Here is a 17,200-nt window from a genome sequence, read left to right on the forward strand (position 1 = left end):
GGGAAAGAAAAACACCATCTTTGCTTTTCTTTCCTTCTTACAATTCACTACGTAAATATATTACAGGATAATTTTGGTAACAGTGATTGCACATCAAAGATACAGGACAGCATGTTGTGTACTAACAAGTACCAAGCGACGTTCTTGGTTCGCAGATATAAGAAATGCTTCTGTGTTCCTCTGCCTGCTTTATGTCTGCACTGCTGGATGCAGCAGGGCCAGATGTGGCTTTGGTGCTGCCCCAGTGGTGTTGCACTGCGTGGAGCTGCCCCAGCTGCTGGATGGTGAACTGGATCTTCAGAGGTGCACCTGTGCAGTGCAGCTCGATTGAAATGGTGTGAAAATGGTCATAGAAACAGCTGTGTGGGATTCTGCGGTATCATATCAAATGCTGCTTGGTCGTGAAAGCTATCTAAGTACACAGCATTAATTATGTAATTCAGAGAACCCTTGTTTTCTCCTCCCTTTGATGCGTAAGTGCTTTTGTTTTCTTCTTCCATACATGGAAAAAATAAAAAAGATAGGGCTGCCCCAGCAGGAAAAGGAAGAAGTAGAAAATGACGCGGGTGACTTTTGTCTCCTAAATATTTGCCAGACATACAGCCTGTGTCTGATCTGCTTTTCAGATTCCAGCTATGTAGGTCTGAGTTCTTGATGTCATGTTTGATACTTTAAATATCAAGTGGAAAGCTTTGTGGCATTAATCTTATAAATAGACCTGGGACTCGAAAATAAACGTACCAATAATCGGCTTTGTCTGTCTTTAATTCTGGGATGGTCACTACGTGTTTGTGCAACTGGAAACTTTGTCATGGATAAAATGAATCCTTTTGGGAGCTGGTTTGTGGAGCAGCACTTAAGTAACAGATAAGAAATGTGTGTTCATTCATGTATTTTCCTTAAATTGAATTTTTTTCCTGTGTACTGGTTTAGGAGAAGGCTTTGTCTGTTTTCACTGTGTTTTCAGTGTGTATTTCACTGGTCTCACAGACTTCTTGTACATTGAAGACTCCACTCTTTAAGTGAATTTTTCTGCCCTTCTTTTGAGTTCTTCTGCCTGTTAAGCCACATAATGCAGCACACTCAGCATTAACCTGGGAGATGGTGATCCCTGCTTCTGACTCAAAGTGTCAATGCAACATCCATGTTGTTCATTAATAGTTTAATTGGCATGTCTGACCCTGTCATCAGTCGTACCTGATACTCTGAAGAAAGCCTTATTTGCAGCTAATGGTTGGGCAAAGTGACTTCTCATTTGCTTGCTTGATTTTTCAGTTTGACCTGTGAATTTTAAGTTAAGCTCTTCTCAGTGCTAGTTCAGGAGTTGTGAAATGGGGTCTTTCAGTTTTTGTTTGTTTCTTAATGAGATAGGGTCCATATTAGGTATTCCATTCTCCTGCTCCTGTGAGATACAGCATGTTCCTTGCTGAGTTGGATCTTGTGTGTAGCAGCAGATCCTGTTTCAGCTGGGCACAGCTCCACCAGAGCCGGCCATACACCGCGCTGTGTTTATTAGGTACTTCCCTGGTATCATTAAACATTGGTAGCTGACATTATGTGTGTCGAAATGGGAGCACAGGCACAGTGACTAGGGCAAATTTGTGAATGCTTGTTCTGAAATGAATGGTTGTTGGTGGTTTGGGTGCCTTTTTTTTCCATTTTAACCAAGTCAATCTGCAAAGGGAATTAACTTTTCTTTCTCAGCTCTGCTACAGGACTAGAGTGAAGTGAACCTAAATTCAGACCAGGAGTTCACCTGCAGTTGGTAACAGCCTAATTGAAAATCTATGAATATCCATTTCCTGCCATCAGGGTGTTTCAGACAGGCTTTAATTCATGTAATTCAGCCTGTGGTCACCTGCATATGACAATTTGCATTTGGGTTCTTTTAGGAAGTAAACTATCTGTGTTGCTGTCATACAAATTGTACCTACAGAGAAAAATCTTGTGAAAATATAAGCATTTCTATGTGGTAGAAAGAAGGGAGTTGTTGTGATGTCTTAGAAAAGAAACCTTTTCTCTTTATGCATGTTCGTTTCAGGGGATTGGCACATTATATAATCTACTGTCCCTAAGCGCACGTCTCATGTTAGTGAAATGTGGATAACACTGTTGTGGGGAATGGCAAGATCTGTCCTTAGCTGCATACTGCCTACAGGTGGTGGAACTGCTTTATTCCTTCTATTCAGATATGGAGTTTGATGTTAGTTACCCCGCTGTGCTGATGTGTGGCCTGCAGGTCTCCTGTTTCACTGCTTGCTTTTCTCAGTGCTGCGGATGGTTTTGGCAGCAGCCAAAGCACTGCTGTGCTGAGGTTATTCATTTCTTTCTTTTACAACTATCCGTCAGGCTGTAGGGAAGGGCAGCACTGTAAAAATTTGAACGTTTGAGGTTTAATTTCCATTTCCTTTGTGATGACTGTGCCATGCCTCTCAGTTTGTGTGGGAGGATTTCAGAAGGCTGAACTCACTACTGCCCCTGCTTAAAGCCAATGAGGTTTCTGTTCTTGCCGTGTGCTCTGCCCTCCACCCTCAGCAGTAGCAACTCACATCTTGGAAAGTAATGTAATTTGGGTGCCCTGCACAACTCAGGTTTGCTTTCTGATGTGAGCAGTAGCACTGCTCACTGCAGAAGGAAGATGGAAGGGATATAGGCAAGGAAACACAAGCCAACCCTTCCCTTCAGATGACTGCAGCAAGAGAGCAAAGGTAAATCTCTAGCCTTGGGAAGCACTATTGCTGCCTGGGCCTGGCTCCACGTGTGCTGTTTCTATCCTGGTTAGATCCACCCACTTTCTGAGCTCATGAGAAGCCTTGATCTCAGTGAGCTGTCTTTTGTCCAGGTTTCATTTTCCAGAGAGCACTCCTGTGCAGTTGGCTTTGCAGAATGGAAGCTACACATACCTATGTCTGACATGGAGTCAAGTAGATTATTTAAGTACTGTATTTTATAACAGCATAAGCCCTCGTAACCAGCAGTCAGTAAAACATAACAGTGCTTTTAAAACATCCTTTTGTTCATGTCTGCACTTACTGTAAGTCATCTGGTACTAAAACCAAACATAACTCATACTGTCTTGGTGGCATTCAGCATCCAGCATTTTGCTGCTCTGGATCTGCTGCCAGCAGAGCGCAGGTCTCAGTGATGCTGATGAAGCTGTGTAGCCTTTATGCTGTGTTTTCATTCACTACTTGCTTTTGGTGGGAAGTGATTTGGGTGGGATACATAAGCACGTGTGATTGATCAGCATTTTGTGTATCTAGTCTGTGTCTAGTGCTGTGTAAAGGCTATAACTGAAATGAAGTGATTCAGCTTTCCTACAGACAGATTTGGAACACATCCATGAATTGCTTTTGTAGAACAGATAGAGAACTGCTTAGAGGAGTGTTATTTGCTCAGAGCACCGCAGCATCCAGGTGGGATTTATTTGAGCTCATCTGCCTCTTGTTTCTGTTTTGAAATTGAATTCTGAAGTGTGCAGTAGGAAACCCCCTGGCACCTAAATGAGACCTGTACTTCTTAAGGTGCAAAGTGCTTAACGTTGCATATAAAGATCAATATTATATGTTGGTTGCTGTGCTTCTTATCCTGTGGGATACCATAGCAGGATTCAATGGTGTTGTACATTTATTTCAGTAGTGGCCTCACTGTAACAATTATTAGGTGTTGAGTGAACTTCATACTATTCCCTCTGCAGTACTGAAGACAAGAGAGCTTACAGCATCTTATTCTAGCTCATGACTGTTTCTTTTTTGCTTTGTTCTTCTGTAACTGTTAGGTCAACAGCTGTCATTGCTTTTCTTTGACCTCAGCCTTTGAGAATGCTGTAATTTGCTGCTCCACCTCCACGTGCTGCTCCTGTGCGTGGTGGCTAACTTCCCAATGTCTTGAGAAAAAGCACCAATAGAGATCATTCTGCCACTGATTTTTTGCGGTATATTTTTTCCCTGTTTCTTGCTTCAATGTATTTACAGAAGTGTGATTTTCTAAGGGCAAGTGATTTGTTTGAATTCACTGCCATACTCCTCTGTGTCTGTAGAAACCTACTGCAGTTTGGTGCTGAAGTCCAGGACTTATCTTCCCTTGGTACTCATAGAGCTCTGACTGGTTGTTCTGATAGGTTGTGGTATAACAGCTGAGCTAATTTATAAAGGTACTCTAAAAACCATGAGCCCAGAGCCTTCAGGTTGCAGAATGGGATGCTATAACTGTTAGTGACGTACCTTATCTTCTGTTTTATTTTTAGTTGCTCTTCTACAACGGGTAGCAGAATTGGAAAAGGTCAACGCAGAATTTTTGCGCACAAAGCAGCAACTTGAGCAAGAATTTAATCAAAAGAGAGCGAAATTTAAGGAGCTGTACTTGGCAAAGGAAGGTAAGTTCTCAATTATCTGAATTATTTTCATGTGTAATGAAACTTTAGCTGTAAATAATCCCTAGGTGAAAACTAACTTTTGTTATGCCAGCTACTATTCCTCATTTGTCTGTGCACACTGCTTGCTTTCTGTTTCTCAGTTTGCTGGAGGGTAACCCTGACTAGGATTTTAAGATTAGGATAGTTGAGGTAATTGACTTGCATGCCCATTAGGAGATAACACATTGTTTCTGATTTGCCAAAAATGGAAAAAATGGCACTAAGTCTTTTAAAGAGAAATATATAGTAGGAATGCAAGATTTGTGCAGAAAGTAAGATTCTGTTGATGGCCATTCAGCTTCCAAGAATGAATTTTTAAAATGAATGTGAAGATTCACCTTCATGGGTAGGATTCAGCAGAGCACCTTGCTGTAAACATGGGAACACCAGCGCTGCATCTTAATACAAACTTTTTGAAGTCACAGCGTGCTCATTCTGTCTGAACAGCAAGTTAAGTGGAAAGTAGACAGAAGTAGTCTAGATGTGTGCTGTTTGTACTTTGTGGCCAGCTTTTTTTAATGTATTAATTTCCATCTGAGCTAGAATGCAAGCAGACAAACATTGTTAAAGTTTTAATACTAGCCAAGGGCATTTATTCCAATAACGTTGAACCATGTGAGCTCAAATAGCCAATGAAGACTTAGAGAGTATAAATAGTTGCTGTTCTGAGATCCAAATTGATTTACTTCTAATTCTGATGATCCTTCTGTCCTTAACATATGAAAGGAAAATCAAAAAATAATACATTAATATTGCAGCTGCTTGTCTAAGCTTATGAGAGTAGAAATACAACAAGCATAATGAAGATCAGATCATGCAGAAGGCCTGTTTCTTTGTGTTTCTAGCAGCTGCATGAAAGGAAATTTAAGATACAAGACACTGGTGATGAGATCAGCAATAATTGTTTTCTCAGAACAGTCAAAAAATAGAAAATAAAAATAAATTATAATTAGAAAAAAACCCACATGTACCAAAGTGGAAGAATACCAGAGAAGAATATACAAGCAGTTTCTCTTCTTGTTTTCTTTTTTCCCCAAAGCTTATTTTTTTTTCCCAGTTCTCTAAACCCTTTCCTAAATGTACACAGGGACTGTGGCAGCCTATCCTTAATATTATCACTTAAAACCTAAATAATATAAATTATATAAATGCCTCAGGATTCTTTTTTTTTTTATTGCTTTTTCCTAAACACACAAGGATTAGACTGCTGGTACTGAGGGAAATACATGGAGACAGCTTGGTGCTCGTTGTATGCTTGCCAGGGATTTCTGCTAAAAGTGATTGCTGTTGACATAGGCTATGTAGGCATGAAATAATTTTAGTTGAATGTATTACTTTCTCTAGAAGAAACTTAGTTTTAGTGCAGGTGTGGTAAAAAGCGAATTAAGCTGTGTAGTTTTCCTATGTGGGCTCCAGGCAGTGTTAACAGAGCATTTGTATTCTAGAATATGAAATGTTTTATACAAATTCAGAACAAGTTGGTGTCAAGAATGAGGGAAGAACTGTCTTCCTGTCTGTGGATCTTATCTTTAATCTTCATCATAACTGAATAATACCAAACTAGTTAGAAGCGTGGTTCATTTTCATCACGCATGCTGATTCATTGGTTGTATCTACAGTGTCCATTTCGTGGCTACATCAGTAAGGAAAAAGCCACTTTTTCTTTAATAAAGAGCAAAGACAAATGAATTCAAGGAAATATGTTCCCTAAAGATACCTGCTAACACTTGTTTACTTGTTATGGCTGGTTGCTTTAATATCAACGCTTCCCTCTCCCCTCATTAGAGCACTGCTCTTTATCATAGTCACTATCAATACTCTTAACGCTGAATTTATTAATCAAGCTAACTGGAAATAATACTTCTTTTCAGAGGACCTAAAAAGACAAAATGCAGTGCTGCAGGCAGCCCAAGATGATCTGGGACAATTGCGGACGCAACTTATGGAAGCTCATGCTGAAATGGAAAACATCAAAGCTATAGCTACAGTATCTGAGAATACAAAGCAGGAAGCTATTGATGAGGTGAAGAGACAGTGGCAAGAGGAAGTAGCTTCACTACAAGCTATTATGAAAGGTAACTTACAACCAGACAAGCTGCTGCTGCTAAGATCAGATGCCTCTTGAGTGTACTTTCAGTGATTCGTGCTTGCTCTTGCATGTGATATGGATAGCTGCCTCCTATGGTTTGGCACAACTAGAATACAGAAGAATCGAGCTTCACTCCTACTCTTGTCAAAAGGTGCTTGGTTCTTCTTTTCTGTGAATATGGGAATAGAATTTGGAAGGGATCATGGCCGTGGGAACTCCCATATATATATACAAAAAAATTCTGAGGAACTGAAAATACTTCGTTAGAAGATTCTTCTTGAAGATACGCATAGTATGGGTAACTTGACAAGACTGAAAACAGCTTCAAGTTGACAGCATAATTTTCTTCTGTTCTGTGTGAACACAGCTCTGCTGTCAGACAGTTGTGTTCCTCCATATAACATGGACTTCTCCCCAGGCTAGTTACTGGATGTGTTGCTCTTTTTCACTTGTGGGGTGCTGTGTTTTGTTTCTGTTTTTCTTGATGCTCCTGAGCTATTCTGTATTATGTTTGCATGTTGCACAGCTGTTCTTCCTGAAACAAACTATGTGCAAGGAATAAAATGCAGGATGTAAACTGGGGACAGACTGTTGCCATAAATGGCTGCTTTCTTAAAGATCACAATATCCTGAGCCTACAGCCTGCTGTCTGTAGGCGTTGTTTCCATCTTTGTATAATGCTTTTCCTCAAGAGAACACAAATCTTCATGCATATTGAATAGACAAATTTCTATTTATTTATGTTCTACATAGGTACATGAACTTAAATCAAGGCTCTGTTGTGCCAGCTGCTGTATATATATAAAGACAGCTTCTTACCTGAAGGGTAGTAATAATAATAGGGAAATGAAGGGTTTGAGAAGTTCTAGTTGTTTCTTTGCATTTTAGAACAAAGAAGCATGGGTTTGGTAGCTCGTCTCGTTGATGTGCTTGAAGGTACAAAATGTGTTGCTGAACAGGATGTTAAACATGTGTGCTCTTTGGAAATTAGGGATCATACAGTTTGGCAGCTTGTTTGTGTTATAGCAGCGTCCCAAACTGAAATGTGGTTCCTTTGGATCTTTTGCTTCTGTGGTTGTTTTTTGGGATAAGAGTCAAAGGGAGGAGAGGGCAAGAGAGACTTCACTGTTGTTATAGTTTCAGTTAAGTCTGAGAAACCATCGGCTGGTTGGAGATGAAGTTAATAAAGCTTTATTTTTAACTTACATTGAAATTAAGTTTTAGAAATAATGTTTTATAGAGACTGTTCGTGACTATGAGCTCCAGTATCATCACAGGATGGAACAGGAACGAGCGCAGTGGAATCAGTATCGCGAAAACATGGAACGAGAAATAGCAGAGTTAAGGAGACGACTGTCTGAAGGCCAAGAGGAGGAAAATCTCGAAAATGAAATGAAAAAGGTATGTTGAAATCGAGCTCACCAGCTTTTGTTTGATGGATTCGTGTTGTTACCCATGTGTTTGTTGCTAGACCATGCTGTAAATAGCCTGGTTCTGCCAACTTTCAGCCCATTCTTCATGATTCACAACTTCAAGAGTCAAAATTCTGTGACTTGGAACAGTCCACAGAAGTAACTTGAAGTGCCTTGTGTTGAATATGGATTTTTTGTTGCATTTGAAGTTTTTCAGGCAGGAAGGAGATTGAACTTGTCCTAATGGATCAGGTTTGGAATCTTACATATCATATGATTAAATACTTTTGGTTGAGTGAATTCATCTTATCAAAAGGCTTCAAGGTATTCTAAGACTTTTTTTTATGCAACAAATGATCTTATATTGGATAAAGAAAAGAGTAGGCTAATATCTGATAATATGCTACGTCACTGCATTTCCACATTTTTGCTTTCTGTCAGCACAGAAACAGAGTGCTGAATTTCACAAACATTGTATGTTAATTAGAATTCTACTAGGTCTATATTGTAAAAAGCAATCAGTATTAGGGTCTCAAATTGGAATTTATTTTCTGAGACTTATAAACGAGATTTGTGAATCTTGATAGTTCTTGTTGGATATTTTCTGCTTGGTATTCAGTGACTCTTCTTTATGTAGTCCTTGATTTATAAAGATGGGGGTTTGAGTAAAGCCTATTTGATGCTGTTCTGTCTACAGAATTACTGCTGTTGGATTTTTAGGGCATAGCTTTTTTGCTTGTTTGTTTTAGAGTTTGTTTCAGCACTGCTGAGAAAAAGAATTTTGGCAGAAACTGCAAGGGGAGGATCAGAATTTGATCAGTGATGGATCCCTTACAAAAAAAGATAATGCAAATTTCATAGTGCAGAGGTCTGACTTATTTCCCATCTGGACTCAGTGATCATGTAAGAGTTGGAGCTGCAAGTTGCTCAGATGTGGAGCAGCTCTCCTAAGCTTAGTGGCTTTGTTGTTGTCCAGTTTGCATTTAAAAGTTTAGGATAGCAGATAAATACAGTCTTCAGCTGTACTTCTTTCAAGTGGAAATCAATTTTACTTGTGATCCTCTGGGAAGTCTGATTGACTTATCAGTTGGTGATCAATATGAGCTTGAAAAGCTTTATAGGTCTGTAAAGCAGAGGAACATGTACTTGATGTAACATGAGGGGGTGGGGAAATCTGTCTCCAGAGTGCAGCTTGAAATAATTGCTTAAACTGCTTTCCATGGGTTTTTTAATGTTCTTCCTCTCTAAACCTGCACCATTTTTCCTCGAGGAGACTGAGAGTAAGATCAAAATTAGGAAAAGGACATTGAATTTCAGCAAAAACCAAACAAGCAAGTCCCAAGCCCACAAAAAGCTGTGGTTGGGTATCAAAATAATGAATATTCATGCCACAGCTCTCAGTGAGAAAGGAAGAATTTTCTCCATCATTGGGGATTTTGTGCTTGATGACTAGCAATCAATTCCTCATACAAAATGGTGTTTCTGTCTAACAGAGATGAATTCATCCTCTCTCTTCATATTGTGTGTTAAAAAGATTTATTTTATCTCAAGGCATGAACTTGGGAAGAGTTTTTAAAAAATATTTTAATCTTCATTTCTAAAGAATCTCCAAACATCGCAATTAATAATAATAATAATAATAGTAATAATAATAGTCTGTGTGTTAGATCGTGTACCAGCATACAAAATCCAGTTAATCTTAAAACTAGCAGAAAACCATCTTGATGTCTTGCATTGCATTGTAGTGCTGGATGAGGTGAGAGGAATTGGAAGAGCAGATACAAGATCACAGGTATCATGTTGCAGTCCAGGATATTCACCAGCTTCTAACCTTCTTGGCTCAGTGATATCTCAGTTCAGATGTGTTCTGTTTGGTTATAAGATCCTTTTTAAACAGCAGAGAAAATCCATTAACTGTAACACCGTAAAGCAGTGTGAAGTCAGACTGGCGATGGAGTGTTCTTGCAGCCATCATGAATAATAGGAAGCAGCTTATTCAACAGCCCTAAAGATAAGGGGCTATCCATGTCCTGCTATAGATAGGTTTAAATAAACAGAACTGATAGAATAAATGAATTATAAAGCAATACTTGAAGCTGAACTCCTTCTCCCATCTGTTCAAAAAGTGTGACTGATGATTTGCTGGCTGCCAGCGTGGGGCTGTGTGTGTACGTGTGACTGTCACATGCCCCCAGTATTGAATTCACTGGGACATGTGATTTCCCCATGTTTCCTCAAAGATTTTATTTGTACTCTTTCTGCACTGATAAAATACAGCAGAAGTGAATACAGCATGAAGAAAATCATTTTTTGCCTATAGATTTTCTTGACAGCCTTTTGTAGTCCAAGGACCTGGTAGCATTTCTATATATTATAATACTAATTTATTTTTATATTATTAACATTTTTTTCTTGTCTGATCTGCTCTTGGAAGTCTTGTGTAGGATGCAGTCATCAATAAGCTTACCAGAAAATGAAAATCCAGTGAATAGGCTAAGAAACCTACATTTTAGCCTAGATTTAAAACAAGGCATGAATGTTTTCGTCTAGCACTTGTCATGTTTGATCAGGCTAAGTGTCAGCTTTTCAAGGTTCAGTTTTGGGACACCCTTTTCTTTCCCCCCCATCCATTGCTGTGAATTCCTCTAGTAGCAAATGGAGAAAATCTGAGCGTTCTCAGTCTCCGTGCATAAAATCAACCTTAATCAGGTTAAATTCTTCCTGGCTTATTAATCTTCTCATTCTGTTGCCTTGCTTTGATCTTTTCAGAACTGTTCTTTATGTCATGGAAATGTTTTTGATAGATGGGCTGTATATGATTTTTAAATACTTAGTATGCTAACACCAAAAATTGATTCTGCATCAGTAGTAACTTAATGTTGAAAAGTAATCTTCCAAAACAGAACAAAGCTGCATTATGTGTTACTTCATTTCATAAGTAAGTAAATGAATGGTCAGTAACTTCAGTAACTCACCCTGAAGTTCTTGTGATCAGTTTCTTCACGTGTGCCATGTGGCAACATGCTGCAGGACTGTTAGGCCTTTAATAACACCAAGGGTAAGCATTCTGAAATGCATGGCCCCTGAATTTTCCTGCAAGTGTTGAGAGTGATGGATTTCAATCCGATATCGATGGCCCAATCCATGCATGGATTTGAAATTTAGTTACTAATGGGTTATTCATAACTTGTGTTAATTTCAGGCCCAAGAAGATGCTGAGAAGCTTCGTTCAGTTGTGATGCCTATGGAGAAAGAGATTGCAGCATTAAAGGAGAAGTTGATAGAAGCTGAAGAAAAAATAAAGGAGTTAGAAGCATCAAAGGTAAGGTGGAATTGTAACCACGTCCCAGTCTGCGTCTTGCATCATGCTTGTTTGATGCAGATAAATAATGGCAAATTCTGTAAGAAATAAAAGTGTGTATTGTGAAGCTCTTCATGCACAATACTTTTTTTTCCTCCTGTAGCACAAATAACATATTTTGCCTATAGGCATTTCCCTGTCTTTCTGTTTTCAAGGTTGGATTACGTGTGTGTTATCCCTGCTTAGACATGACTGCATAATTTCAGCAAATAAAATGTCACTCCAGAAATACAAGTGCTTTGCACTTTGTTGTAATTGGTTTTGGTTTTCATCCCATCCCAGATTTGCCTTTTAGTTCTGCAGACTCGCATGGATTTGAATGTTGCTTAGGTTTTTTTCTTGTCCATTCCCCAACTTTCTTACAGTTAGGTTCTCTAACTGCTTCATTTTAGATCGTCTCCACATCTTCTTTTGAGTGTGAAACCCCAAACCAGACATATTGTGTAGCTGTTGGTTTATCAGTGCTGACTGAAGGATTACTTAATTGTCTGCAGTTAGATGTTTGCCTCTTTACCACTTTTTGGTGCTGCCACTATTGTGATCTAACTATAGAAACCTTAGTGAAGTTCCTTAAAAGTTTGATTTAGTGGAATTCTAATGAATAATTCATTCAGGGGAAAAAAAAAAAACAAAAACAACACCCTGCAAATGCTGCTTCAACACCGATAGCTGAGAGCCTTTGATTTCCAGAAATGAACTGCTGTCCTCAGCAGCTTTCTGATACCCAAACATGTGACCCTGACTTCTAACCAAAAGGGGGTGCCTCCAACCATTACTTCACTGAGATTGTGTATTTCACTTTTTTTTTCAGGTTAAAGAACTGAACCATTATCTGGAGGCTGAGAAGTCCTGTAGGACAGACTTAGAGATGTACGTGGCTGTTCTCAACACGCAAAAATCTGTCCTGCAAGAAGATGCAGAGAAGCTGAGGAAAGAGCTGCATGAAGGTGCCTGTCTAATGATAATCCTTTTGACTCTTGGACTCTAAGGATGCAAAAAAAAACCAACAAAAACAATCCACCAATATGTCTGTTACTTCTCTTCTGATTTCTTATATGAGTTGGACTGTAAATAAATAAATAGAGGGCATAGGGGAGAGTTATTTAGAAATGTGAAAGCTTGTGGACTGTTTATGAAAGTGTTGACTTTGGAGTCCTCTTATCAGTTCTCTCCTTCATAAATCCCATTTACTCTTTCTAGAGATGCTGTTGAATTTGTCTTAGGTTCTCGTAGTATTGCGAGCTTTATTCTTACTAAAGTGATTTTGGTGTCCTTTATTTGTGTAGAATTATGAGCATTATTTCTGTAATGTAATCTGGTGATATGTCTCCCTGGAATATCTCACTTCTGAATGCCTTGTGGTGGAATGGATGTGGAAATGCCTGAAGGAAGCAGAATCACATGAAAAACAGAATTTTCTGTTGAAATAAGCAGGGAATTAGACAGTCTTTTAATATCAGCATTAAAAAGGAGAATATTAGAGCCCATGATTGAAGTGAAGGCATTACTTTTCTAACTGGGAAATCTTAAAGTTGTCAGTAATGCATTCTTTTTCTCAAACTTGATACAGGAATTAAGAAAAATTCTTATTTCATCCTTAGTGGTTGTTGAACAAAGCCATATTGTTTTTTATTACAACAATAACTAACTCTGTTTATGAGAATGCCTCACTCAGGAGGAGTCATTACAGAATTCTGGTTCAGAATGATTCTTTCTGTTCTTGAATAGTCTGCCATCTCTTAGAGCAAGAGCGACAACAGCACAACCAGTTGAAACACACGTGGCAAAAAGCCAACGACCAGTTCTTGGAGTCCCAGCGTTTGCTGATGAGAGACATGCAGCGTATGGAGATTGTGCTGACCTCTGAGCAGCTCCGACAGGTCGAAGAACTGAAAAAAAAAGATCAGGTCAGTCTCTGCTTGTCTTGTTTTCTTTTTTCTCTCTTTCTTCTTTTTTTTAATACTGTAAATTTAGTGTAACAGGTATAGAAAACATATATTGGAGGCAAAAGTTATTGATGTGTGTTTCCAAAAAATGACAGCTGACAGTTGGAATAGAAGTTCTCCATTTGAATGACAGCTGATGATTGTAACAGAAACGCTCATTGTGTTTGAATATTTCAATACTAGTATCTGTAGTAGCCTTTAAAGTGATGTTGCTAATATTGTTAAGTGAATATGTAATAATATCCAAAAGTTAATCTTGGAGGAAGAAACTGTCATCTATGGCATAAAAAAAAATTGTTAAGGTGTTACAGGTGCTGAGATAGGAGGTTCACTTCTGTCTAGATTTTTGTGGGTTTTGGGGTGTGAGTTTGTTGGGTTTTTTTTTTTAGTTCTCTCACACTGTGTATTAGTATTTTGATTTTGTTTTCTATGATGTCTTTGTTTGATTTTTTTTGTCATATGTTACCAGGTTCTGTACAATAACCAGTGTAAGAGCTGTGAGAGCTGCTTATTTGGTAATTCCTGTAACAGGAAATTTCTTCTAAATATTGCATTATTTGATTAAAATTGTTCAACTAAGCAACAATTGTCCACTATTTAAAATAGGTTATAATTTAAGTGAGTTTGGTTGCCTTGTGGTATGAACACTAAGTGACTTTTAACCAGAAGAACCCTGAAGAGGTAACTACTGGGATTTTAACAACAACAACAAAGAATGTGAGGAAAAAACAAAACCAAAACCCCATTCTATTGCTGCCTTTCTTTGTAACAGTTTATGATGAAAGCTAATGACTACTAAAGTAAAGCTGAATCTTGCTTATATAAATTCATTTTTTGTCAATTGATTTCCAGGAAGAAGATGATCAGCAGAGACTTAGCAAAAGAAAGGAGCAGAAACAGAAAGATTCAGATGATGAAACAAAAGCTACGTGTTCTTTAGCCCACGAGGAATCCCTTACCCAGTTCTCTAATGAAGAGGTAAAGCAATTCAGAGCAGCTTCATGTACTTGTTCATTCCTCAGGGTGATGATTACAAATACAAATACCCTCTGTGCCCTTTGTTCTCCATCTCTTATAATTCATACTAAGCAATAAAAAAACCTTTTGAGCTGCACTTGAATACATAAATTTTAATGAAAATTGGAAAATGATTCTTTAAAATCATCTGAGAGTTGCTGTTAGAAACTGTATCTACCTTCTGCATTCTGGATGTTAACTGCTGTTAAACTCTTTGCGGATTTACAACCACCTCCTAAAACACCTGAATTTTCAGCATTAAACCAGTTAAATCTGAACAGGAACCGAGCATTTTGCAGCTGATTTGCTAACTTATTTCTTGAATTCTGTACTAAATTTACACTGGTTAGGCAATTGTGAGGTCACTGATGGCAAAATAAGTCATTTATTTTAGCCTGTGCAAAATAGCATGTGTGCAAGTCTGTGTGTTATCTATCTATCTATCTATCTATCTATCTATTTTATATCAAGATGTATCCAACTGTGCAAGCTGGGGATTGGGCCAAATCTGTTCAGCAGGCAAAAATAAGCTTTTGTCAGTCAAGCCAGGAATTGAGGCTCAGCACCAGGTTTTTGCTGAAGCCACTTGAGTTGTGTTCGTAGCTTCACTGCACAGCCAGAACAAGTGATAATGCTGGATGTGGTTCGTTAGCAGGTGCTTTTGGTGTTGTAGGAAATGGTGTTCTAGGACAAGCTGAAATTGCATTTGAGATTTGCTTAAGGTTTTCACTTGTGAAGCAGAAGGACCACTGTGCACACAGGTTGGAGCTTGGAAGCAGATGTCAGAGTAGGCAGTTATTTCTCCTCTTCCACTGTGTTTTGCTTGCTTATCCATTTTGCTAGTCTGTGTTGGACCTATTATGGAATCTGATATTTTTCTAAAGAGACTTATTTTCAGTGTTACTTTCTTTACTTGCCTAATGGCAAAGCAGAAGTGTACAGTATTGAAGATGTTTTGAAAACAGTCTCATGCTTTTTAAATAAAGCATTGCTGGTGTCTTTTCAGTGCTACAAATAAATAAAAATAGATCAAGAGACTTAATGTTCCTCATACAGGTCACAGGACAGCTACTGTGGCTTTTGTTATTGACATTCCCCAGGATGTTTTTCTACTTAATCTTTGCCTCATTCCTTTACAGTTTATTTTATGTGAAAATGAGACTTTAAATATAGCATTAAAAACAAAACAAAAAACCAAAAACTTATTTCTTTTGCAATATTTTGTCAGACTCCTTAAGCAGAAGAAAGAGATACAAGAGAAATATTCACTTGTCAGCATGGAGTACATTTTAAATACATCATTCTTTGCTTGCTTATACATTGGTGTTAATTTTTTTTTTTTTAAGTTGAGCAGACATCTAAGCATAGTTCTGAAAGTGCAATCCATGCACTGTTTCTCTGTTCTTTGGATTACAGTTCTGGAAGTGATGCTGCAGGTTGTATCTCTGTTAGTGGAAGAAGTGCCTTGTTTCAAATACTAGAAGATGTAAGGTGACAGTCTCCTTGTAAGGGAGCTGGCAGGAAGACAGATTCTTACAAAAGCACTCTGTTAACAGAAGATTATTTTTCTTTAATGGTGGCTGGTACGTTTCAGTTCTGTATTCTTTTTTTCTGCAGTCTTCAGTTTAGCCATCAGATGCTTTTACTAAAGCCAATTTAAGCCTCCTTTTGATGCGCCTTATATTTGGTGTCCAGCATTTCTACTTGTACCATGCTTCTAGAGTGGAGTACGTAACTTCTTCCTTATTTTTCAATTACAGGTGCATTTAAATAGCACCCACAGCTCAGTCCATTCGTTGGACGCTGACTTGCTTCTGTCTTCTGGTGAATCATTCAACAAATCAGAAAACGATATGTTTAAAGATGGACTACGAAGAGCACAGTCGACAGACAGTCTAGGGACATCTGGATCTTTGCAGTCCAAAGCTTTAGGATACAACAACAAAGCAAAATCTGCTGGGAACCTGGATGAGTCAGATTTTGGACCACTTGTTGGAGCAGATTCAGTGTCTGAGAACTATGATACAGCTTCCCTTGGGTCTCTGCAAATGCCTAGTGGGTTTATGTTAACCAAAGATCAGGAGAAAGCAATCAAAGCAATGACACCAGAGCAAGAAGAGACTGCTTCACTGCTTTCCAGTGTTACACAGGGAGTTGAAAGCGCGTACGTGTCTCCTAGCGGTTACCGCTTGGTGAGCGAGACAGAGTGGAATCTGCTGCAGAAAGAGGTGAGTGCCCACCGTGCCTCCGCTGTGAGCATTCCACGCGTGGCAGGAGGCTGTGTGTTGTGGGCTGCCCGTGGGAAAACGTTGCTCAGTTCTCCTGGATGTGCTTTACTTGCAGTCAGGAAATATGTGGCATCATATGTAGCTATTCACTTTTTTCTCCCAGAATATTTCTATAGGTTAAGCACGCTTAACATAAGGAGCATGCTTCACGTGCCCAAGTCAAGCAAGTCAGCTTTATTTGATGCAATATATTTAGGGGAGGGTCTTGCAGAAGCAGCTGTTGATATCATGTGTGGAGGGAGCTGGGGATGGCTAGGGAGGGCTGAAGATTAACAAAAGGATCTTTTGTTATGCTGAGGATATTTATATTTACTGAGGATTATGTGCAGAGTGCGATTTAGAAATGAGCAACCAAGATATGCATAGCACACGCAGCTAGTACAAAGGAAGCTTCATAACATTGTCAGGGACTTGCATCATTAAAAGCCAGTTATGAGAGCAACAAGCAACAGATTAGTGTTAATGCTATGCCAGCTTCAGTATGGGTGACCAAGGAAACTGGTGCTTCTGGGTGTTCTGCCTGTCAGTTTTACAGCAGCTTTGTATGATGCCAGTTTAAAGCCTGCATTTGGCTTCCTGCTGAAAAGAGCATTGTGTGGCTCCTGTGCTTACTGTTTCCAAAGAGAGGCCAAAGAGGTAATGCTTCAGGGGGAAAAAGGGAGGCAAAGAGAAG

The 17,200-nt window shown here is 38.8% G+C and overlaps 1 protein-coding gene across 2 annotated transcripts in view; it reads left to right on the forward strand.

Annotated features, from left to right (window-relative positions):
• The window catches only part of RABEP1 (rabaptin, RAB GTPase binding effector protein 1), a 43,604-nt gene that overhangs the window by 13,495 nt on the left and 12,909 nt on the right, over positions 1–17,200 (forward strand). For both annotated transcript variants that reach the window (XM_052689282.1, XM_052689284.1), the window contains exons 2-9: positions 4,247–4,375; positions 6,286–6,489; positions 7,744–7,904; positions 11,118–11,237; positions 12,088–12,223; positions 13,005–13,183; positions 14,075–14,200; positions 16,000–16,467. In XM_052689282.1, the coding sequence (XP_052545242.1) occupies positions 4,247–4,375; positions 6,286–6,489; positions 7,744–7,904; positions 11,118–11,237; positions 12,088–12,223; positions 13,005–13,183; positions 14,075–14,200; positions 16,000–16,467 (1,523 nt within the window). The remainder of the gene's footprint in view (positions 1–4,246; positions 4,376–6,285; positions 6,490–7,743; positions 7,905–11,117; positions 11,238–12,087; positions 12,224–13,004; positions 13,184–14,074; positions 14,201–15,999; positions 16,468–17,200) is intronic.

The sequence above is a fragment of the Tympanuchus pallidicinctus genome, unplaced genomic scaffold, assembly GCF_026119805.1.
Source record: "Tympanuchus pallidicinctus isolate F22 unplaced genomic scaffold, pur_lepc_1.0 scaffold24, whole genome shotgun sequence".
NCBI classification, from domain to species: Eukaryota; Metazoa; Chordata; class Aves; order Galliformes; family Phasianidae; genus Tympanuchus; species Tympanuchus pallidicinctus.